This window comes from Argopecten irradians, chromosome 3, assembly GCF_041381155.1.
Source record: "Argopecten irradians isolate NY chromosome 3, Ai_NY, whole genome shotgun sequence".
Taxonomy (NCBI): Eukaryota; Metazoa; Mollusca; class Bivalvia; order Pectinida; family Pectinidae; genus Argopecten; species Argopecten irradians.
The window spans coordinates 44,618,095-44,642,578 of record NC_091136.1 but is presented as its reverse complement, the minus strand read 5'-3'; the positions used below and the strand labels follow the sequence as shown (position 1 = coordinate 44,642,578).

The window sequence follows — 24,484 nt, the reverse complement described above, 5'->3', positions numbered from 1 at the left end:
ATGTAGAATAATGTATGTATGTAAATATGTAGAATAATGTATGTATGTAAATATGTAGAATAATGTATGTATGTAAATATGTAGAATAATGTATGTATGTAAATATGTATAATATATGTAATGTTATGTATTTAAGTAGTTATGTAGAATAATGTATGTATGTAATGTTTATAATGTATGTAATGTAATGTATCAGAGATTTAAATAGTATAATGATATTTAAATCTCTGAATGTATGTACGAAAATATATTACATATTTATGTAAGGATGTATGGTATGTATATATGCAAGGACGTATATGAGAAGGATAAGTCACACTGGGTTTTGGGGAAGTCCAAGGCAGGCGCTTTTGTGTTTGTGCACTGACCGTGACGTCACTTATAAATCCTTGATATATGTAATGTATGTATTATTGCTAAACTTGTAGAACATTATTGATGTATCACTGTTCTGTCATCTCTATGTCTATTTGTTTGATTGACCTCCTGTTACACACAGATCGTGTGTCTGGAGTGAATAAAATGAATTGAAATTAAAAACTTAAATTGTCAAAGTCCACATGAAAAAGATTGAATTGAAGCCAATTTATGACAAAATGAATACATACTTGTAACTGGTTCTGACTCCTCTCCTCTCTCTTGCCCTCTTCCCAATCCCAGCTCCTTTGATGTTTGATGAAAATATCCCATTACATTATATTTTGTTTTTAGTAGTGTCTCTATATTGTATTATATGTACAAAGGAGAGGACGAATAGTCAGGAGGCAGAATCAAATGCATCTGAGATAGGCCTACCATTGATATTATATGATAAAAGAGGACCTATGACAGGGCTTTGTGAAACCACGACATCAATAATACCTAGTCTAAAAAATACTCGTTCACACAAACATTTTGTTTCCTTTGATATTTTCAAAAAAAATAAATAAACTCAATGATAACCCAGTCCTTTTCCAGAGGATTTCAAACCTGTCATGCTTGTATAAATATGTATATCTATACAAAAATCTAAATCGGTACATCGTTCTGTTTTACACCATTTCATGACAATGGATTTTTACGTACATATATAGAGAGTAACTACAACCAAACTTGAGAACTTGCTAATTCGAACATTCAGTTAACTAGATTTTTAACAATGTCTTGTCGATTTAACAGGTGCTCTGGTAGGAAACTAGATCGGTGTGAGTTAATTATAATTAAATAAAGATTTTTGATAAATTTGTAATGTTGAAAAAAGATTCGCTCAATAAAGCTACCTTTGTATCATCGATAACTTTCCCTTAATAGTTTCTTTTTATGTATAATGTAGCTAGGCCCAAAAATATGATTACTAGTATTTATATACTGTCCAAGCTTGAAGTAATAGGGGAAATGTTAGGACACGTAAAGGGAATTTTTAAGATATAAAAGTTACATAAGGAAAGTTGAAGCTGTTTTCTTAATGGATTATTACTGAAACCCTTTCATTAAAATTTACACAATAACCAACGGAATGTACGATCGTGAAGCTACGGGATTTTTGAAGATGTGGAAAGATTTTTCGTCGCGGTCCGGAAATAGAGGAAATTCTTTAAAAGTATACCCTCAACAATGTAACACTGTAAAGAGAAAAAACAGTTTTTCACTACGTACTGCAGCGGTGTGGAACAACTTACCAGAGTGTGTTGTTTTTGCTAAGAACTTAAATTGTTTTAAAATGAACTGGATAGACATTGGAAAAATATCGATCTATTTCATGATTTCATGGCTAATTGACAACCCAAAGTGATATTACAATCAATAACTGTACTCATAAAGTATGTTCAGAATTTGAGTCTGGTGTAAAGGATATATTATCCTGTACCAGAAATCTGTCATTAAATATAATTAAATTAAGAAAAACGTGAAGTTTCATAGTCTGAACCTAATTTTAGCATTTGATTATTTGACAAAGAGAAACTGTTAATGAATCGAATTAAAAGAGTTCAAATGTTACATATTTTTATTATTTCAATAAAATATCTGGTGGAACCGGGAATAAAAACCGTTTTTCTCAACAAATACTTGCCTTATCAAGTCAAACGAAACACCACTGTAAAGTTTATTAAATTTTACAACGTTTATTACTTGCTTTAAGGACGGAAGATTTAGAAAATATGTCTTAAATTTTCGTTAAAAAATACGACAGCTCATGAAATGACGGCTTCGCTTCAGAAAGTAAGACGGTAACCCTCGCACCCGCAAGCAACTAGAATTCCCCATATCGAAATTAGGATTTCAGATCTAAGAAATTCGAAAGGGAACTGAACGTGAACTGTGTGGTCAAGGGGAGGTAATATATACAGTAAATGATAGCCTACATAATTATTTAAATTTATAAAAAAAAAAGTCATATATTTATTTAGACAGCATTTATTTTTATTTCATTTCTGGTTTATCTTTGATTGTATAATTTATTTGACAAAATATATATTCAAAGATATAAATACAACACCAAAGAAACTGCTATGTGGGTTATCCTGACGCAATAAACATTTGTTTGCAAATGGCGGATAAACAGCAAAGTTATCGCTAGCTAATTCAAAGAAATGGCACCCAAGGAGCCAACGCCCTTAGTTAAAGTGCAGAAAGAAGCAGATAAGCTTAAAAAACAGGTAAGTTTTATTTACATGTTATTTGGTAAATGAAAGCAAGCAAGTTAAATTTGACTGTCCATTTCGAATTCAGCTGCAGTTTCGTTGTCGAAGAAACCGGGAATGTTTGAATGCAGATGTTGTGGAAAATATATCCATGACTAATATGTAGCTGCATAATGAAGTATATGCAGTATGTGAATATATGAGAAGTTTATGTATTGCATATTTACAAGTCTATTGCTAAGTAATATTTATATTCTTCATGAAAATTCAAAGATAAACCATTTGCAAGTTCAAACATGCATCCTGTCAGTAACAACTTAAGTTAGTGTTATTGTCAGGTTTTTTTCACATTATACTGATTCTGAATCACCATAATTAGTGCGCGTGGCGATGGATCATGCAATAGTTTTGGCGAAAGTTTATCATTTTGATGATATTGTAGAAGAACAGGGAAAATACACATTCCTGTCGAGTGCCCCGACCAGGAATCGAACCCGGGTCTCCGGCGTGGAAATCTACGGCTCTACCGACTGAGCCAAAGAAGCATGCTCCGTCAGCTGAGTGACAGAGACCGTATTTAACACTATTTACAAACCACACTGACCCGCTCCTTTTACACTACTCCCCCTGTTTTTCTTGAGATTTCCTAAATCTCAACCCGAGACTCTTTTACCACCTACCATGGGTTATTTAGTTGGGCGCCAATGTAGAAGAACAGGGAAAATACACATTCCTGTACGTCGAGTGCCCCGACCAGGAATTGATCCCGGGTCTCCAGCGTGGAAATCTACGGCTCTACTGACTGAGCCAAAGAAGCATGCTCCGTCAGCTGAGTGACAGAGACCGTATCTAACACTATTTACAAACCACACCGACCCGCTCCTTTTACAATATAAATGACATAAACAAGTCACATTCCCTTGGACTTATTTGTGAATACAGTGATGGTATATTAAAGGTAGGGGCTGCGGTGGTCGAGTGGTTAAGGTATCACAACATTTTACAACAAGCTCTCCACCTTAGTTCCCATATCCCATGTGGGGCAGTTGCCAGATACTAGCTGACTGCTGGTTGGTGGTTTTTCTCTGTCTACTTTAGATCTGGATCCAGCTTCATTCTCCGACTTTCCTCCACCAACAAAACTAGCAAGCCTAACTAAATTTCCTGTACATGTGGTTTAAATAAGAATAAACAGACGTAGATGGATACATATGTATATGTCAATTAAGGGCCAAACAGTGCTGTTTTTGGGCCTTAACCATGTGCACATATACATTGTTTCTGCTAAGTATATATATCTTATTAATTACAAACTTACAAATTAAATGCTCCTATAAAGATTTATATTGCTTATGGCAGCTATGTCAGTACTGATTTTTACTGATATCAACTTGTATAGTTCAAAATCAGGATTTTTTCCTGGATTTAAATTTCGGACTGGTCCATCATTATTTATTTAATTTTATTCGAACTCACCGAAGGTTTACCCTACACATATAAATACATTCTGAATAATCAATAGTAATAATACATTCTTTCCATTTTTTTTCCAGATCGATAAACAAGTTAAAGACAGTAATAAGACGGCAAGCAATTCAAAAACAAAGAATGATGAAGTAAAACTCAAAGAAGCTTTTAAAGGGTAAGCTATATCACATTGTAAACATATTTTGTGTAAAGAATATCAGTAGTTTACAATTATATATACAGTATACCCGGTTACCGTATTATAATTAACCTCACAATGGATCAATTATTGGTATATTTGTACATATGCAATGTACCGTACGGGCTTTAATTGAGATGTTGAACTTACATTTGTAACAACCCGGTAGTCTTTACACTACTACAGATAGCATTTTTTTATGTAATATGTATATTTTTTATCTTTCATTGATGGTCTTGAGAGATAATAAATTTGTCTATTTTAATTTCCAGATGTTTCGATTTGATTGAGCCTGTAGAAACTCTATTAGCAGAAGCAGAAGCCCTTGAAGAGGTAAACTAATAATTACACTACTGCTCAACACCAGCAGTATTGAAATGTTACTTCGTTGACCCAATGGTAACTCTAAACATTGCATATCACATGTATAAACAACACATTTTTCTTCTCATGTTTATGTATATAGAAATGTTTTTGCATTCAAACAAACATATTGCACAGAAAAACATTTCGAGCTGAATACTATTTCTAAAATTGGTAACTATAAATCTTGGAATATCAGCTTTAGTGAATACCTTGTTGATATTAAACAGAAAAAAAATCCAATATTACATGTACCTATGTACTACCAATCAGAACAATTTATTTTAGCACAATTTGAAGTGAGCTTAAACTGTAATTGTATATGTCTACTGTATAAAATATAATAAATGACAAAATTAATTTGAAGTAAATTATGAATTTAACTGTGAACTACGGGTATGCATAGTTTATCCATCTATACATGCTCTCTTTACAGGCAAATGAACCACCAAAGTTTAAAGGGTTTGACAATAAGAAGAAACATGAAGTTAACAGAATTACAGCTTGGAAGGTAATTGTAAATTCACCTCACACTCTTAAACTGACTTTCTAGCCAGACTTACTAAGTTATGGTTCTACCTCTAGGTGTATTCATAGAGGATCTTACACTCGTGACTATGTGAATACTGATATGATATTTGTCAAAGTCGTTAAATAATCTGATATGCCACTCGCCTTTACTATTTATCACATAACTTATATTTAAAGATATAAATATAAGTAAAACTGAAGATTTTGTCTTCATATAAGACAGTAGAAATCCGACTCAGATGTAACGTTTGCGTCTACTGACACAATCATGCGAAGTCATATATAGTTTATGACGTCAAAACTACCTGTGACGCTATAACACATGTATCTTACGATATTTATGACATGGCTGGATGGGCAAGTTATGTGATAAATCCGATTACAGCATAATTTGTTATGGTGCTAGAAATATTGAATTGGCAAATTCAACTTTTATTTAATGATAATGCAAATGGCGAATACAGACATGTCTGAACCATATATAATATCTAATGAAAAGACATGTAAAAAAAAAAGAATTTAACAGTTTAGACCTCATTTTTAAAATGACACTAGCTAAAAAATTGTGTAGTCATTTTACATACTACGTAAACAGTTAACATCACCATGATTGAAGCATAGTGTAAGAATATACTGAAATATTTCCATGCTGGTGCTTGTATATTCCGTTCCCTTCTCAAGCTTCACAAGAATGAAAAATAAATTGAAAAGATATATTTTGGTATCTCTTTTGTTTCTTATCATATAAACATTAGAAAATGAAATATCTTATTTCTATCTATAAATGCAAAACCTGAGTCAAAAAATATTGAATATCAGCCTGGATAATTTCAACAAAATTTTATTTCAATAATAAATTACAATAGGATTGAAAAAAAGGCAGTGCCTATGTGTGTTTGATAGGATAGCCTGGATACTATGATACATCCCTGATCATGATGATGGAATATATCACTAATTTATACAATACACACATCTATCATTACAGGGACAGCTTGAAACTGCCATGTCCAAACTTCTACCGGATGAAAAAGGAGAAACATACTTAAAGTATGATTGTATAGCTATCTTTCTTTAACATCTCATATATGACAGGATTTTATAGACTACTGAATACTGCATATATATTTTGCATATCCTTAGCAAATTTTAGATTTAACAAATCAATTCTTTAATTCTTAATTGGTTCAAATTTTATATGTATTTTGCAACCCTTTAAGTAAATATCACTTTAACTTTTGATTTTAATCTTTCGTCTCTTAAAGAAATGTGCAATTGTATTCGAAACCAGATTTGTTGAACAAGTTGTCTTGTGAGAATCTTTTGAAGTTATTAATGTAAACAAGTTCTTCTATAATTATCAAATTAACAGGGAGTTGAAAGGAGAGGAAGAAGAAGAGGAAGAGGAGGAAGTGGATGACAGCAAGGATGAGGAATTAGAGACAACAGAAATGTTAGATACACAACAAACAGGTTAGGAGAAAAATATGAACCTGTCATAGTTATCTCCCCTTGACAGCAGTGTTGTGTCAGTGTAACCTGTCTGTCCTGTCATGTTGTGTCAGTGTAACCTGTCTGTCCTGTCATGTTGTGTCAGTGTAACCTGTCTGTCCTGTCATGTTGTGTCAGTGTAACCTGTCTGTCCTGTCATGTTGTGTCAGTGTAACCTGTCTGTCCTGTCATGTTGTGTCAGTGTAACCTGTCTGTCCTGTCATGTTGTGTCAGTGTAACCTGTCTGTCCTGTCATGTTGTGTCAGTGTAACCTGTCTGTAGTTGTGTCAGTAACCTGTCTGTCCTGTCATGTTGTGTCAGTGTAACCTGTCTGTCCTGTCATGTTGTGTCAGTGTAACCTGTCTGTCCTGTCATGTTGTGTCCGTGTCATTCTCCTATGTAAGTGATATGACAATAAGTACATACTCATCAGAATGAATAAATATGTATCATTAATGTACACTATTGTGTTTTTAGCTCACCTGGCCCGAAGGGCCGGTGAGCTTATGTCATGGCGCGGCGTCCGTCGTCCGTCGTCCGTCGTCCGTCCGTCCGTCCGTCCGTCCGTCCGTCGTCCGTCTGTCCGTCAACATTTCCTTTAAATCGCTACTAGTCATAGAGTTCTACATGGATTGTAACCAAATTTGGTCACAAACATCCTTGGGGGAGGGGGAACAGAACTTGTATAAATTTTGGCTCTGACCCCCCGGGGGCAGGAGGGGCGGGGCCCAATAGGGGAAATAGAGGTAAATCCTTTAAATCGCTACTAGTCATAGAGTTTTGAATAGAATGTAACCAAATTTGGCCACAAACATCCTTGGGGGAAGGGGAACAGAACTTGTATAAATTTTGGCTCTGACCCCCCTGGGGGCAGGAGGGGCGGGGCCAAATAGGGGAAATAGAGGTAAATCCTTTAAATCGCTACTAGTCGTAGAGTTCTGAATAGAATGTAACCAAATTTGGCCACAAACATCCTCGGGGGAAGGGGAACAGAACTTGTATAACTTTTGGCTCTGGTCCCCGGGGGGCAGGAGGGGCGGGGCCCAATAGGGGAAATAGAGGTAAATCCTTTAAATCGCTACTAGTCATAGAGTTCTCCATGGAATGTAACCAAATTTGGCCACAAACATCCTTGGGGGAGGGGGAACAGAACTTGTATAAATTTTGGCTCTGACCCCCGTGGGCAGGAGGGGCGGGGCCCAATAGGGGAAATAGAGGTAAATCCTTTAAATCGCTACTAGTCATAGAGTTCTGAATGGATTGTAACCAAATTTGGCCACAAACATCTTTGGGGGAGGGGGAACAGAACTTGTATAAATTTTGGCTCTGACTCCCCGGGGGCAGGAGGGGCGGGGCCCAATAGGGTAAATAGAGGTAAATCCTTTAAATCGCTACTAGTCATAGAGTTTTGAATGGAATGTAACCAAATTTGGCCACAAATATCCTTGGGGGAAGGGGAACAGAACTTGTATAAATTTTGGCTCTGACCCCCGGGGGCAGGAGGGGCGGGGCCCAAAAGGGGAAATAGAGGTAAATCCTTTAAATTGCTACTAGTCATAGAGTTCTGAATGGAATGTAACCAAATTTGGCCACAAACATCCTTGGGGGAGGGGGAACAGAACTTGTATAAATTTTGGATCTGACCCTCCGGGGGCAGGAGGAGGGGGGCCCAATAGGGGAAATAGAGGCAAATTCTATAAATCGCTACTTGTCCTAGAGTTCTGCATGGATTGTAACCAAATTTGGCCACAACCATCCTTGGGGAAAACAGAACTTGTATAAATTTTGGCTCTGGTCCCCCGGGGGCAGGAGGGGCGGGGCCCAATAGGGGAAATAGAGGTAAATCCTTTAAATCGCTACTAGTCATAGAGTTTCTGCATGGATTGTAACCAAATTTGGCCACAAACATCCTTGGGGAAAGGGGAACAGAACTTGTATAAATTTTGGCTCTGGCCCCCTGGGCGCAGGAGGGGTGGGGCCCAATAGGGGATTTAGAGGTTAATATTAAAATTCCTTCAGAAAAGAAACAATGAACCTGTATTCAGAACATTACTTGGCATTACAAACCAGGTGAGCGATACAGGCCCTCTGGGCCTCTTGTATTCATTGTATATTGAAAATCTGCCATGTAGTCATACTGAAATACTGAAAAACATTATTTAAAGGTGATTTAACCTTGACCATTCAGGATTTTAGAGTAAAGTTTCACTGCCTCATGAAATTTTAATCCTACTGGCTGCCCTTCAGGCTGACTATTTATGCAGCTGTGTACATTTACAAAAACATTCATTGCTTTACATCATTGGTATATATTCTACTGAACTTATATCACCGCAATTTATTTTTCACTTTAAAAGAAACGGAGGAACCAAAAGCTGGCCCATCAAAGTCAAAAAAGAAAAAGGAGGAGGAGGAAGAAGAAGAGGAGGAAGATGATGAGGATGATGAAGAAGATGACGATGAAGTTGAATATGAAACGGATGGAACTACAATGAGGTGAGAATACTTAGTATTATGTTTGGTTATAGAACTGTAATAGAAGTGTTTGATTAATGAAGTAGACAGCATATTATATTATCCTAGCACAAACACAGAGGTCTTACATACAGTTTAAAGGAAAACATATAATTGTAGTAAATGGTAAAATAGATTTTTAGCCCACCATCTGATGATGGTGGGCTATTCAAATCGCCTTTCGTCCGTGGTCCGTCGTCCGTCCGTCCGTCCTTCCGTCCGTCCGTCCTTCCGTCCGTCCGTCCGTCCGTCCGTTAACAATTCTTGTTACCGCTATTTCTCAGAAAGTACTGTAAGGGATCTTTCTCAAATTTCACATGTAGGTTCCCCTAGGGCCCTAGTTGTGCATATTGCATTTTGGGACCAATCGGTCAACAAGATGGCCGACTGGCGGCCATCTTGGATTTTGATAGTTAAAGTTTGTTACCGCTATTTCTCAGCAAGCACTTAAGGGATCTTTCTCAAATTTCACATCTAGGTTCCCCTAGGGCCCTAGTTGTGCATATTGCATTTTGGGACCAATCGGTCAACAAGATGGCCGACTGGCGGCCATCTTGGATTTTGATAGTTAAAGTTTGTTACCGCTATTTCTCAGAAAGTTTTGAAGGGATCTTTCTCAAATTTCATATGTTGGTTCTCCTTGGGCCCTAGTTGTGCATATTGCATTTTGGGACCAATCGGTCAACAAGATGGCCGACTGGCGGCCATCTTGGATTTTGATAGTTAAAGTTTGTTACCGCTATTTCTCAGAAAGTTTTGAAGGGATCTTTCTCAAATTTCATATGTTGGTTCTCCTAGGGCCCTAGTTGTGCATATTGCATTTTGAGACCAATCGGTCAACAAGATGGCCGACTGGCGGCCATCTTGGATTTTGACAGTTAAAGTTTGTTACCGCTATTTCCCAGAAAGTACTGAAGGGATCTTTCTCAAATTTCATATATAGGTTCCCCTAGGGCCCTAGTTGTGCATATTGCATTTTGGGACCAATCAGTCAACAAGATGGCCGACTGACTGACGGCCATCTTGGATTTTGATAGTTAAAGTTTGTTACCGCTATTTCTCAGAAAGTTTTGAAGGGATCTTTCTCAAATTTCATATGTTGGTTCTCCTTGGGCCCTAGTTGTGCATATTGCATTTTGGGACCAATCGGTCAACAAGATGGCCGACCGACTGACGGCCATCTTGGATTTTGATAGTTAAAGTTTGTTACCGCTATTTCTCAGAAAGTACTGAAGGGATCTCTCTCAAATTTCATATGCATGTTCCCCTTGAACCCTAGTTGTGCATATTGCATTTTGGGAGTGATCGGTCAACAAGATAGCCGACCTGCGGCCATCTTGGATTTTGATAGTTAAAGTTTGTTAACACTTTTTCCCAGAAAGTACTGAAGGAATCTTTCTCAAATTTCATATTGTAGGTTCCCCTACGACCCTAGTTGTGCATATTGCATTTTGGGACAGATCAGTCAGCAAGATGATCGACAGGTAGCCATCTTGAATTTTGATAATTGAAGTTTGTTACTGCTACATATCTCAGAAAGTACTGAAAGGATCTTTCTCAAGGTTCATATATAGTATGTAGTAAAAGTTTGAAAAGCAGGAAAAAGATCCCTCTTTCTGTTGTCAGACATAGATCATTCTTTGGTGGGCGCCAAGATCCCTCTGGGATCTCTTGTTGCAAATAGTATTAGTTAAAAGAAAAATCCAGAAAACATGCTGTTCCATGATATATTTATTGCATAAATCAAGCACATTTGTTGCTTGAAAGCCATAGTCATTTAACTCATTCCCCCCTGAAATTTTACAATGAACTGTTCCAGCTTTAGTTTTGGGAGATTTCAAATGAGTCTTTAAGACTGAATGAGTTAACAGTTAATGTGCTCAACATTCTAGTAGTAGACTCTAATCTCTGGGCAGCAGCAACCAAGTGCTTAATTTGTCTGATATTCTACTACTTGTCATTCACCACTAGGCTGCTATTTTAATGTTTATATCAGGCAGTTTTTTTAGCCCACGGCTATTCAAATCGCCTTTCGTGTGTGGTCTGTGGTCCGTCCGTCCTTCCGTCCGTTAACAATTCTTGTTACCGCTATTTTCTCAGAAAGTACTGAAGGGATCTTTCTCAAATTTCATATGTAGGTTCCCATAGGACCCTAGGTGTGCATATTGCATTTTGGGACCGATCGGTCAACAAAATGGCAGACAGGCGGCCATCTTGGATATTGATAGTTAAAGTTTGTTACCGCTATTTCTCAGAAAGTACAGAAGGGATCTTTCTCAAATTTCATATATAGGTTCCCATAGGACCCTAGGTGTGCATATTGCATTTTGGGACCGATCGGTCAACAAGATGGCAGACAGGCGGCCATCTTGGATTTTGATAGTTAAAGTTGTTACCGCTATTTCTCTGAAAGTACTGAAGGGATCTTTCTCAAATTTCATATGTAGGTTCCCCTAGGACCCTAGTTGTGCATATTGCATTTTGGGACCGATCGGTCAACAAGATGGCCGACAGGTGGCCATCTTGGATTTTGATAGTTAAAGTCTGTTACCGCTATTTCTCAGAAAGTACTGAAGGGATCTTTCTCAAATTTCATATGTAGGTTCCCATAGGACCCTGGTTGTGCATGTTGCATTTTGGGACCGATTGGTCAAAAAGATGGCCGACAGGCGACCATCTTGGATTTTGGTAGTTAAAGTTTGTTACCTCTATTTCTCAAAAAGTACTGAAGGGATCTTTCTCAAATTTCATATGTAGGTTCCCCTAGGACGCTTGTTGTGCATATTGCATTTTGGGACCGATCGGTCAAGAAGATGATCGCCTGGCAGCCATCTTTTATTTTGATAGTAATAGTTTGTTATTTTTATTTCTAAAAAAGAACTGAAGGGATCTCTCTCAAATTTTATATGTAGGGCCCTTGTTGTGCATATTGCATTTGGTAACTGATAGGTCAACAAGATGCCTGCACGGCTGCCATCTTGGATTTCATTGTTGAAGTTTGTTACCACTATTTCTTAGAAAGTACTATAGCGATCTGTCTCAAATTTTATATGTAGTGTGTTTGAAAAAGTTTGAAAAGCAGGGAAAAGATCCCTCTTTCCATTGTCAGACATAGATCATTCTTTGGTGGGCGCCAAGATCCCTCTGGGATCTCTTGTTATTTATTTACACAGAGATGCACTCACTATGACGGTTTCCTGTAGAGCTCTGACATCTATATAATTATGATGGCCAAAAAAGGTATGATGTCCCATGCCTCATATACCGCATGTAGTGCTATTGATCACAGAGTAAGAATGGTTTTTTATTTGATTTTCAGAACTGATGCACCCACAATGAAAACAGAAGCAGATGAAGATGAAGAAGAGGATGACGATGAGGAAGAGTATGAAGAAGAGGAGGTGGAAGAAGAAGAAGACGAAGAAGAGGAGGAAGAAGGAGAAGAGGAAGAGGTGGAAGAGGAAGAAGATGAAGAAGAAGCTGAAGAAGAGGAGGTTGATGAAGAAGAGGATGAAACAGAGCATAAAGAAAAAGTAGAGGATGTAAACTTAGGAGTTACAATTTCTGTAAGTGTTTTACTATGTGTAAAAAGAAAAATTTATGAAAGAATATATTCACTGAAAAAATGAATCTTTTAAATTATTTTAATAGTCAGAGGTTCGTTTTTTTATATTCTTACTAACATTACATGTTATATTTTTAGGGCCAACAATTTGAAGCCATCAGTGATTTTAAAGGAGATGCTGAGGGAGATCTAAGCTTTGTGAAGGGCGACATCTTAACAATCCTCGATACAAGGTTCGTACATAAATGGTGTGTGAAAGTAACAACAGAGTTTCTATAAACAAAGGAAAAAAACATTTCAATAATATTAAACATGAGAAAATTCTGTGTCGCCCAGGAAGAAATATTGCTGGTCAGTCAGACTTAAAACAACTGGTAATCAAGGAAGAAAAAAATATATTTTATTGTAAACTAGTAAATAATTTTGATGCTTTAATTCCTGGCTTTTTTCTCCCAATTTTCTTGAAGTGTACCTGGTTGGTAAGGCTGCAACGTGCTACAATTTACTACAATTAAATGTATTTTGTTCTCACCGATTAGTTTAGAACAGAAGTTGAATCACTCACATTGACAAAATTCTTTATTATTCTTGTTTTTGAACCATTACTCTTCATTTTTCTTAATGCTAATGTCATATGCATTCCATTCAGTAGCCTGTTTTTAGTTCCTCAAATGGAAGAGAAAAGATTATTGTTTACTTTTCATTATGTTCACTCATGCTTCCTTCCTGAGTTTATCTGGAGTTCTTGTCTATTGAATTTTATACATTAGGTATGGATTAACAAAGGTTAGACATTGTGGCATGTACCACCACTAGGTTATTGTGACCTTCATTTTTGTCTTAGATTTACTTCCTTATAATCCTACAAAACACATTCATCGGGACTTTGCCTCCCAGACTAATTGTTCTAATGCAATCAAGAATATAAGGAAACTATGACCTGCATTTTGACCTTTGACATATATCAAAGAAATTGTTTACTTGAGCCTGTCTGCTGCTCTTTTTTAGCCCACCATCATCAGATGGTGGGCTATTCAAATCGCCTTTCGTCCGTGGTCCGTCGTCCGTCCGTCCGTCCTTCCGTCCGTCCGTCCTTCCGTCCGTCCGTCCTTCCGTCCGTCCGTCCGTCCGTCCGTCCGTTAACAATTCTTGTTACCGCTATTTCTCACAAAGTACTGAAGGAATCTTTCTCAAATTTCACATGTAGGTTCCCCTAGGGCCCTAGTTGTGCATATTGCATTTTGGGACCAATCGGTCAACAAGATGGCCGTCTGGCGGCCATCTTGGATTTTGATAGTTAAAGTTTGTTACCGCTATTTCTCAGAAAGTTGTAAAGGGATCTTTCTCAAATTTCACATGTAGGTTCCCCTAGGGCCCTAGTTATGCATATTGCATTTTGGGACCAATCTGTCAACAAGATGGCCGACTGGCCGCCATCTTGGATTTTGATAGTTTAAGTTTGTTACCGCTATTTCTCAGAAAGTTGTGAAGGGATCTTTCTCAAATTTCACATGTAGGTTCCCCTAGGGCCCTAGTTGTGCATATTGCATTTTGGGACCAATCGGTCAACAAGATGGCCGACTGGCGGCCATCTTGGATTTTGATAGTTAAAGTTTGTTACCGCTATTTTTCAGAAAGTTGTGAAGGAATCTTTCTCAAATTTCACATGTAGGTTCCCCTAGGGCCCTAGTTGTGCATATTGCATTTTGGGACCAATCGGTCAACAAGATGGCCGACTGGCGGCCATCTTTGATTTTGATAGTTAAAGTTTGTTACCGCTATTTCTCAGAAAGTTGTGAAGGGATCTTTCTCAAATTTCACATGTAGGTTCCCCTAGGGCCCTAGTTGTGCATATTGCATTTTGGGACCAATCTGTCAACAAGATGGCCGACTGGCGGCCATCTTGGATTTTGATAGTTTAAGTTTGTTACCGCTATTTCTCAGAAAGTTGTGAAGGGATTTTTCTCAAATTTCACATGTAGGTTTCCCTAGGGCCCTAGTTGTGCATATTGCATTTTGGGACCAATCGGTCCACAAGATGGCCGACTGGCGGCCATCTTGGATTTTGATAGTTAAAGTTTGTTACCGCTATTTTTCAGAAAGTTGTGAAGGGATCTTTCTCTCAAATTTCACATGTAGGTTCCCCTAGGGCCCTAGTTGTGCATATTGCAATTTGGGACCAATCGGTCAACAAGATGGCCGACTGGCGGCCATCTTGGATTTTGATAGTTAAAGTTTGTTACCGCTATTTTTCAGAAAGCTGTGAAGGGATCTTTCTCAAATTTCACATGTAGGTTCCCCTAGGGCCTTAGTTGTGCATATTGCATTTTGGGACCATTCGGCCAACAAGATGGCCGACTGGCGGCCATCTTGGATTTTGATAGTTAAAGTTTGTTACCGCTATTTCCCAGAAAGTACTGAAGGGATCTTTCTCAAATTTCACATGTAGGTTCCCCTAGGGCCCTAGTTGTGCATATTGCATTTTGGGACCAATCGGTCAACAAGATGGCCGACTGGCGGCCATCTTGGATTTTGATAGTTAAAGTTTGTTACCGCTATTTCTCAGAAAGCTGTGAAGGGATCTTTCTCAAATTTCACATGTAGGTTCCCCTAGGGCCCTAGTTGTGCATATTGCATTTTGGGACCAATCTGTCAACAAGATGGCCGACTGGCGGCCATCTTGGATTTTGATAGTTTAAGTTTGTTACCGCTATTTCTCAGAAAGTTGTGAAGGGATCTTTCTCAAATTTCATATGTAGGTTCTCCTAGGGCCCTAGTTGTGCATATTGCATTTTGGGACCAATCTGTCAACAAGATAGCCCACCGGCGGCCATCTTGGATTTTGATAGTTAAAGTTTGTTAACGCTATTTCCCAGAAAGTACTGAAGGAATTTTTCTCAAATTTCATATGTAGGTTCCCCTAGGACCCTAGTTGTGCATATTGCATTTTGGGACAGATCGGTCAACAAGATGGCCGAAGGGCGGCCATCTTGGATGTTGATAGTTAAAGTTTGTTACCGCTATTTCTCAGAAAGTAATGAAGGTTTTTTTCTCAAATTTCATGTGCAGGTTCCTGAAGGGGTCTAGTGCATTTTCGGACTTATTGGTCAGCAAGATGATCGACAGGTAGCCATCTTGGATTTTGATAATTGAAGTTTGTTTCTGCTATATATGTCAGAAAGTACTGAAAGGATCTTTCTCAAGTTTAATATATAGTATGTAGTAAAAGTTTGAAAAGCAGGGAAAAGATCCCTCTTTCTGTTGTCAGACATAGATCATTCTTTGGTGGGCGCCAAGATCCCTCTGGGATCTCTTGTTTGGCTTACATACTGATATATCTTATCTCAATTGATTGTGTTGAACCTACAATGATGCTCTGTAATTCTGTGATTTCCGGTACTGTAATGTATGTTCTTAGTACATACATAGTATACATAGTAGTTCTGATAGGGACAAGTGATAATGACAATTTACATGTACTGACTCTTTAGAGTGAGATATTATGTAAACTAATGACAAGATATACCACTAATGAATAAAAAATGTTTCAATATGGTACATGCATTCTTTATGATTAAATTTTAGTAGATGATAAGTGATCTCATCAATATTGTAGATTGTAATTGTAATTTGCAAACTATTGCAGTTTTAGTGCCATTCTTGTTATAAGGATTTTCATTCTGAAAGTATTGTGGTGGGTTTTTTTTCAGGGACGATGGCTGGTGGGAGGCTGAGAATGCTGCTGGAGAGTCTGGTGTTGTACCCTCAACTTATCTCAAGGTCAGTTCTAATGTAGATAGGCCTACACTGATAAGATTTTCTAAGTAAATAATTGAAGAACAGCTTTAATGTGCTCTAGCTGTCTATAATTTATTCCAAGACAGAAAATATGTGATCTGAACCAGAAAAAAGTTCTTGATGTTAAAATATAGACACAATGAAAGAAATATAAGTACATGTATAGAAATATATCATCTTATAGTAATTGTGAAAATTTACAATTATGACAGAAACACCATTTACAATATCATAGACAGGTAAAAAGTGGATATCTAACATCCCAGACTACTAAAGAACACAATTAAAATAGATATATGTACTCATATACCTATACATTTCTTATCTAACAGATGCACAACAAGTACAAGGACATCCAGAAGGATGATGGTAAGTACAGTATATTAAGGTACTGTTGTAGTTTTATTTTGCCATTATATTAGATGCTGAAAGGAATCTTAGTGAATATTGTATACAGTGGACCCTCGATAATCCGGACACCTTGGTTCCCAGCCTAAACCGTCCGGATTGCGAGTTTTCCGGACTGCCGAATTTCGTGTTCTTAGTCAATTAAATTGGCACGTACGAGTTACTCCCCTTGACCTTGTAATCGACGATAGGCTTTTATGTAACATACGTGTATTATAATTAATACTTTGTTTGTTATGTTTTATAGGTATTCTTATACCATTACGTTAAGAATAATAAATAAACGTATTTCTTTTTCAAAATACGAAATATAAAGCCATCGTTAATTGTGTACTATGTATGCATATAACTACGTATCCCACTCTTGATCTGTCGTACGGCAAATTTCCTAACCAAGGATCAATAACATCTACGTTAATGCCATAAAAAAACTATGATAACAAATAGTTGTGAACATTTTATGAACTCATATAATTGTTATTTTATATAATGTGTGCTTTTAATTACCATTTCCACAAATCTTTGCTTTCTGACTTACAGACGTGCGTAACAACCACGCGCCCGTTCACGTCTAACTTTGTGCACAATGTCACACACGTAATTGCATGTGCGAAAGCCTTTATATATTACATCACAGACGATGCATTCGAATAGATTCACATACATTTAAAATTATTATTAATTTTGTAAGTATTATCTCACTTTATTGTATCCGATACTCATAGCGATATATTCTGCATGCGAAACAAGTAAGGTATCTACATCATACGTACCCGTACTCAAACTCAAACTGCATGTTTAAAAGAGAGTGGCTAAAAATATATTGCTGTATCTCAATTATAACACTGAAGTTTGATCTCCTATAGAAAACCAATGAACCGTTACATGACTGCATGTACCCGTGTGAATGGTGTTCAGGTAAACGCCCGTGGCTATGACCTGGCAGCCGTTGTTATGACAACACACACTAACTAGTGTTAGTTGGCAGTGTGTATTTTACACATGACTGTATCTGGCCTTGGATTTTCTCGGCACGTGGCGACAACAAATTGTCCGAATTATTGCGGGAATTTATTAACGAAAGTTACATTCAGTTCCCAAAATGAAGTTCCGGATTTGGAATACGAATTTCCGGACAAGTGAGTATAAATAACGTTACAGAAATCCGTTCCCTGACATTTCCGTCCGGATTGTGAGTTTTCCGGACTATCGGCGTCCGGATTATCGCGGGTCCACTGTACAAGTATAATTATAAACTACAATAATGTGACCTTGGTATTTACAAAGTTGTTTTAAACCTTACATAAACTAGAGGAAAATGTAACAGACTTTTTAGAACTTCGGTACAAATTCAAGACATTTATTGTACATGTATTTAACAGAAGGAGAAGAGGATGAGGAAGATGAAGAAGAACCCGGCACAGCAAAAAGGTATACATACTGACTTTGTATCTGTGACATAAACAGGGATCAGTTCTTTTAACCCTCCATGTAAAAACATTTTTCTGGGGTAATAAGTATTATCAACACGCTGAATCACACGTTATATGTGGTGATCAGTATTATCTCACCTTGTATTTCTGTAATAATGAATAGTTTTCCCTTAGTAATACAAACCTAAATATGTTTCTTATGTGGTGATATCAGTATTATCTCCCTTTGGTTGTGATCAGTATTGTCTCCCATTGGTGGTGATCAGTATTATCTCCCTTTGATGGTGATCAGTATTATCTCCCTTTGTCACACAGGATAGCACTCCAAACTGTGATTTTTAGGGTTTGATTGGTAGAATTTTACATCAAATCTGTAAATCAAACATAAAATGTAGCAAAAATATTTTTATAGACTTTTCTATACCTTTTTACACAAGTATACCACAGTTTGTCAGGACCCTATATTTAGCTAGCTGCTTCATGCTTTTAGAGATGCAGAATGCGCAAGATACATTGTAACACAATTATAATTGGCTTTTACAACTGATTTTATTGATTTTGTTGCTTTTCACAGTGGGAAGAAATTATGGTCGCCCATCAAGAAGGCGGTACAGGAGGTAGGTAGTGAGGATACCCACAGGGTATTTAGTGTTCACGTCGACTGCTTTCATCGTTCAGGAAGTGCATGGTTTTACCTTATATCAGTTAAATATAGGCTTTCTTGTGTCAACTACAGCTTCAGATAAATAGCTGATGTTTGGTAACTATTATTATTTTCAATAGTTCAGATATATTTAGCTAGGTACTCATTTGTTTAACAATAAGAAAGGAATTTTATTTGATATTTAACACTTTGTATATCTGATTTTATAACATTGGTCATAAAAAATTCTCATAAAAGCAAACAAGTTTTGAAGATGTGAATTAAAATATCCAGAAAATTTGTCTAGGAGTAATCTAACATCCTACCCCTATAATTCTAACTCTATTGTTATCAAGACATTAAAACCATTGTCATGTTACATATGTTATTAAAAAACCTAGATAAATAATTTCTGCATTACACATAATGTCTTAACATTGCTAAACAGTTACCTTTCTCCATGACTATTTATTATTACTTGTAGTACATTTGTATATGTCCATTGTCAAACAATATTTTTGACCTGGGGAAAGTTGGGATACATTTGCTTCTGTAATCCTCTTCTAGATATTTATTTCTGAATTTATTTTCAGCATGTTTGTTGTAATTTATAGAATGGTTGGCCCTAATATTAATAATCTTGTTAGCTCCAAAGTAAAATAGCTCTTTTAGATACGCAGGTATTTGGTACTTCATAATTTTGATTTAAAAAATCTGTTAAACTTGAAGGAAATACTTTATACTTGCTTTTTTACAATTTCTTCAACAAGAGAATTTAAGATTTATTAGGATTGAAGTTTTTCTTTTTTCTCACCACATGCTTTCAGTCCAAATCAAGACATCACATTTGTAGCTGAAAATGGCTTATATTCTGATTTCTTATAAACTGTAAATGTACATAACTTATAGTAAATGTAAGGGATTTACAACAATCTTGAGATTGTATGTGATTAATAGTAGATATAATATTGTATTCGGATTTCTGACCTACTTGTGTGTCTGTTTGTTCTAGCCTTCTGTAAGTATGGCTTGTTGGCTGATGTGTATATATTGACAAACTTTCATGTGTGACTTGTAATTAATCTCTGTAATTTGCAATTTTAATCACAACTTCAAGTGGAATTTTGCTGTTTACATATATTTCAGTCTAAAAAAAGAGATAAACAAAACTATACAGACAATAATTTTTGCTGTTGGTCTTGAAAATTTTATTTTTTTAAGTTTTTACTACGTAAAAAGATTTCTCCATTTTGATTTTCAATCCAAGTCCTACATGTCTGTTTTGTCTGTGAACATGCCTGTCACTGTATATTGTACAGTACTCCTACAGTGGTACACCCATCGTCCCTTATAGTCGATACGTTTGGTTTATTACATATTTAGATGGTAGGTACACCAATAGATAGGCTAACATTATATATATGGGTTAATTAAGCCTGCCTTACCATCCTATAATTCATATCATTGAAAATTTTTCAAATCCTTTACAGATTTTTTATAGCTTAGATCTTTCCAGAAGGAGTTATCCAAACCTGTGATTTAAGCAAACTTACTTACATTAGTCAGTTCCATTTTGGACATTAATTATGTAGTCTAGAACCAATAGTACAGAATACCCCTTTGCTTTCTAAAAACGATATATACATTAGGGTAGTCTTGATATAGATCAGTTTTGTTTTAAGATTAGAAACTAAATTCCATTTAAAAGTCAATAGTGGAAGACATGAATTACATATACAGTTATTTTAGTAAGATATTTCTGTTGTTTTGCAGTGTTGACTAATTGCCAGTGAATGGATTCTTTGTTTGTTGTTTTATTTATATATTTAATCTGTGTGAAAAAAAATCCTAACATACTATGTGTAAGTTTCTTTTATTGTTAAAAATATGAACTGTAAAGAGAAACAGTATCCTCACCTTGCAATTGGTATGAGTACACATTGGCATCTGTATACACTATCACCATCACACAGTCTTATTAATGTAATACCTGATATGTTAAATTGTTTTCTTGATGTACGCGTGTATCTGTATTTTTAAAGTGTACTATGTTGAATGTCTCTTATATCAACACTAAAAACAAACACCCCTACCCCTTCCCCACAAGCACATCCACCTTTTAATGTTAAGTTTTAATAAATTTTGTTTTTAAACTATTTTACTTGAAGTTACTAGGGGTAGTAAAGCCTGTTTTGCTAAACCATATGATATACTGTGTAATTGCATGTGATTACTGGCAGTACGTTCATGGTTGAGATTAAGGTGTATAGTGCTGTTGCTAACTTGCTATGATATATCTAATACTGAATATATATACTGTGTACTCTTTAGGTTAAGACTACTTCAGCTTGTTTTAGGGAACCTGCAAAGGACTTTTATACTGGCTGTCTGTACAATAAGCTTGAACTGATTTCTCTCTTTCTTTCTTTTGATTGCGATTTTCAGAGCATAGCAAAAAGAGGGATGAGACTACACAAAGTAAATAGAACATCTAGATTAACCAAAAATATTGATCTTCTATGGCTCTCTAGGGTTACTATGGATACCAAACTAATTAACACAAAATCTATCTGTTATTATTCATCAAATACTCAAGTCATATTCTTTTTTCAACTTTTATTAACACCACAATTTGTAAGATTTCTTTTTAACTGTAGGACATATTTTGATTAATAAAATTTTCACAAAATCTTGAATTAAATGGAGATATGTTATAATCATATCTCAAATCAGAAAGACTATGTACTATATACTCAAAAAAGATGATTTAAATGATACCAGTTGCTTTGTTGTTCAATGGGTGATTTCTATCTGATGGCTGCAGCAAAATGATAAACATTTTAGGTGACAAGTCTACTAATATATTGAACATATTTAAAAAATTTAGAAACTTAACTAGACAAATTGAATGACAAATAGATAAAGTTTTAATTATGCGATGAATATGTTTAAGTTATTTCATTTTCATTTCATCTTTCATTAATTAATTTCATTGACAATTTCTAACAACTACAGCTGAATCACATAACATACTGGTGTTGGGGTGCACAAAGGGTTTATAATTCTACCATCGTAAATGTGGTGACATGACTCTCTTTCAGGAGTTGGTTTTGTGATTTTGTCTCCTCTTCTCATAGACATGGTAATTCAACTACTCAAAGTTTGTGATCATTTCTTATAATTTCATTTCTAATGTTTATAATAGTTTTCTTTTCTAAATGAAACAGTATGGTTTATCCAGTTCAATAGAGAGAGTAATGGGTAGTGCTAATTATATTTAGATAGATTTGTGTTTTCTATTGTTGTAAGACATCCTCACAGTGGAAGATCGGTATTACAAGTTATATATATGTGTAACAAACATTCAGACATCAAGAATGACTTCAGTTATTACATGGCCCCATATGTTTGTAATTTTCAGTTGATGAACAAGGTAAGAGGTCCAGAAAAGAAGGCATCTCAATTTATAGTCCAGTCTGTCTCTTTGCAAAGTTTTCTATTCAGTTTTGAAGCATTCACAATCTGACTTAATGATGAAACACCATTAATGCAATCTTGTTTATCTGAAACATTTAGGAAATTAAGCATGGCTTTAACATCATCATTATGATTTAATTATTTTCTTCTCTATCAAATCTTTGTAAGTGAACAAGATTCCATACAAAACTGAACAATTCATTGTCTATCTCTGACACATGCATGTCGAATCAATGACAAATGCTGCATACACATATACTGGTAATGCACCAGTATAATTCTTGGAAAGGTCTACATCTTCATACAATGCACATCTTCATACTGAAGTCTTGCCCATTAATTCTGGTAATGTCATCCTCAGCAATTCATGACCATCTACATAGTGTTCTCTGATATTTCTCATTTTCATCAGTCTGAACATATGCTTCATTATCACCTCCCCACCAGTATTTTCTGCATTCTCTTTGATTTGCTTCAGTGAGCTAAATTTTGTCTTAGTAAAAATGATTGATAGTAATAGGTCTTCATTCATTTGAAGGTGTATAGATTTGTATATTTTACACAGTCCTTTGTTGACCTACTTACATCCTTACTATTACCTCAGTTTCACTTCTGCATTTGTACTTTAGTCTCATGTTTCTGCACAAAGTTTCAAACTTTTTGATTATGCTATAGTTTTCCAGGATTCATTTAAAATTCCACTAGTCCTTGCATTACAATATCATCCCTCCTTTCATCTGTATATGTAGTATATGGTTTCATACCAAAATCATCATAATTGCATCATGCTCACAATCATTAACAGTTCTTTATTAATTCATTATTGGTTTTCAGAATCTGAGGATGGTATATTATTGAATGAATCTTAGGATGTCATCAGAGTGTAACCTAATCACAATAAAAAAACTTCAGTACATCTGTAGCTTATGAGATTGCAGCGACAACAGACTTGTCACTTTAAGATTGTCATATTACAAAACTGCTATGTATTTAAACTTAAAGTGAACAGTCGGGCAAGGATGGCTAAAGTCAGTACAAATGGTGTGAATGTATCCAGTATAATTTCTTATGGAATAGAAAAATAAACTTTTTCGTCGAAATCTGTCTGCGTACATAGACATTAATTTAAAGTATAGGAATCCTAAAACATCCTCCCGGCTGACTATGTCCGTGGTTACATTTCCACGCAGCCTCGCTTTCAATGCTTTCAACTTTTCTTTATTTCAATGGTCAGAACTGGGAAACGTAAGCAGAACTTGACCGTTGTATTAATATGTGAGAACTTTTGGAAGGCCAATGAACGCATTTAGACTGGTTTTCTTTGCCCAACTATTCACTTTAATTAATTATACATTCCCACTGCATGTATGAAACCATTTGCTGTCAATATTTATATTTACAGGTATATGTTGGTAGATAAAATTATGATTATTGTAAAGGAGTAGTTTTAGATTAAAGCATAAAATAATTTACGGTCTGTGATAATGCTGATTTTACAGTTATTGACAGGCCATATACCAATCAAATTAAATCTATTTATTGATAGTGCATGCAGCATTTTATAGAGTCTGTAGTTAGAACAGTTATGGTATGCTCTTTCCCTTTATCTTTCCACTAACTTACAAATCTGTTTGATCAAATGATACTAAAACAAAATTCTGCCAAAATTTTTATCAGATTTAATATTTGATATAGTTACTATTACCGTAAATGTTTATAAGTGTGAGGATTCTAGTATGTGATGCAACTTACTAATTGTAATTTTTAAACCAGTTAAAAAAAGGTAACAATCTAATAATTATTACAACATATAAATGCATGGTTGTCCTGGTTCATACATAAAAGTAACATTATATACCTGTATGTCTATATATCTCCGATAAATAATACTTACCCTTTGTGACTTTTATATTGTGGAATGTGTGTAATATTACATGTATTTTTTATTATATTCAATAACCAAGTAGTATATAT

At 35.7% G+C, this 24,484-nt stretch overlaps 1 protein-coding gene across 10 annotated transcripts in view; it reads left to right on the top strand.

The window, feature by feature from the left end:
* Window positions 1-2,480: 2,480 nt before the first annotated feature.
* The window catches only part of LOC138318742 (nephrocystin-1-like), a 49,362-nt gene continuing 27,358 nt past the window's right edge, over window positions 2,481-24,484 (top strand). For 9 of the 10 annotated variants that reach the window (XM_069261392.1, XM_069261391.1, XM_069261398.1 and 6 more), the window contains exons 1-14: window positions 2,481-2,636; window positions 4,175-4,263; window positions 4,560-4,620; window positions 5,087-5,161; window positions 6,170-6,231; window positions 6,554-6,654; window positions 9,030-9,168; window positions 12,506-12,752; window positions 12,890-12,984; window positions 16,462-16,531; window positions 16,882-16,918; window positions 18,340-18,388; window positions 18,965-19,007; window positions 21,479-21,511. In XM_069261392.1, the coding sequence (XP_069117493.1) occupies window positions 2,571-2,636; window positions 4,175-4,263; window positions 4,560-4,620; window positions 5,087-5,161; window positions 6,170-6,231; window positions 6,554-6,654; window positions 9,030-9,168; window positions 12,506-12,752; window positions 12,890-12,984; window positions 16,462-16,531; window positions 16,882-16,918; window positions 18,340-18,388; window positions 18,965-19,007; window positions 21,479-21,511 (1,167 nt within the window). In that variant the 5' untranslated portion in view covers window positions 2,481-2,570. The remainder of the gene's footprint in view (window positions 2,637-4,174; window positions 4,264-4,559; window positions 4,621-5,086; window positions 5,162-6,169; window positions 6,232-6,553; window positions 6,655-9,029; window positions 9,169-12,505; window positions 12,753-12,889; window positions 12,985-16,461; window positions 16,532-16,881; window positions 16,919-18,339; window positions 18,389-18,964; window positions 19,008-21,478; window positions 21,512-24,484) is intronic. The other variant, XM_069261394.1, reaches the window with a different exon arrangement.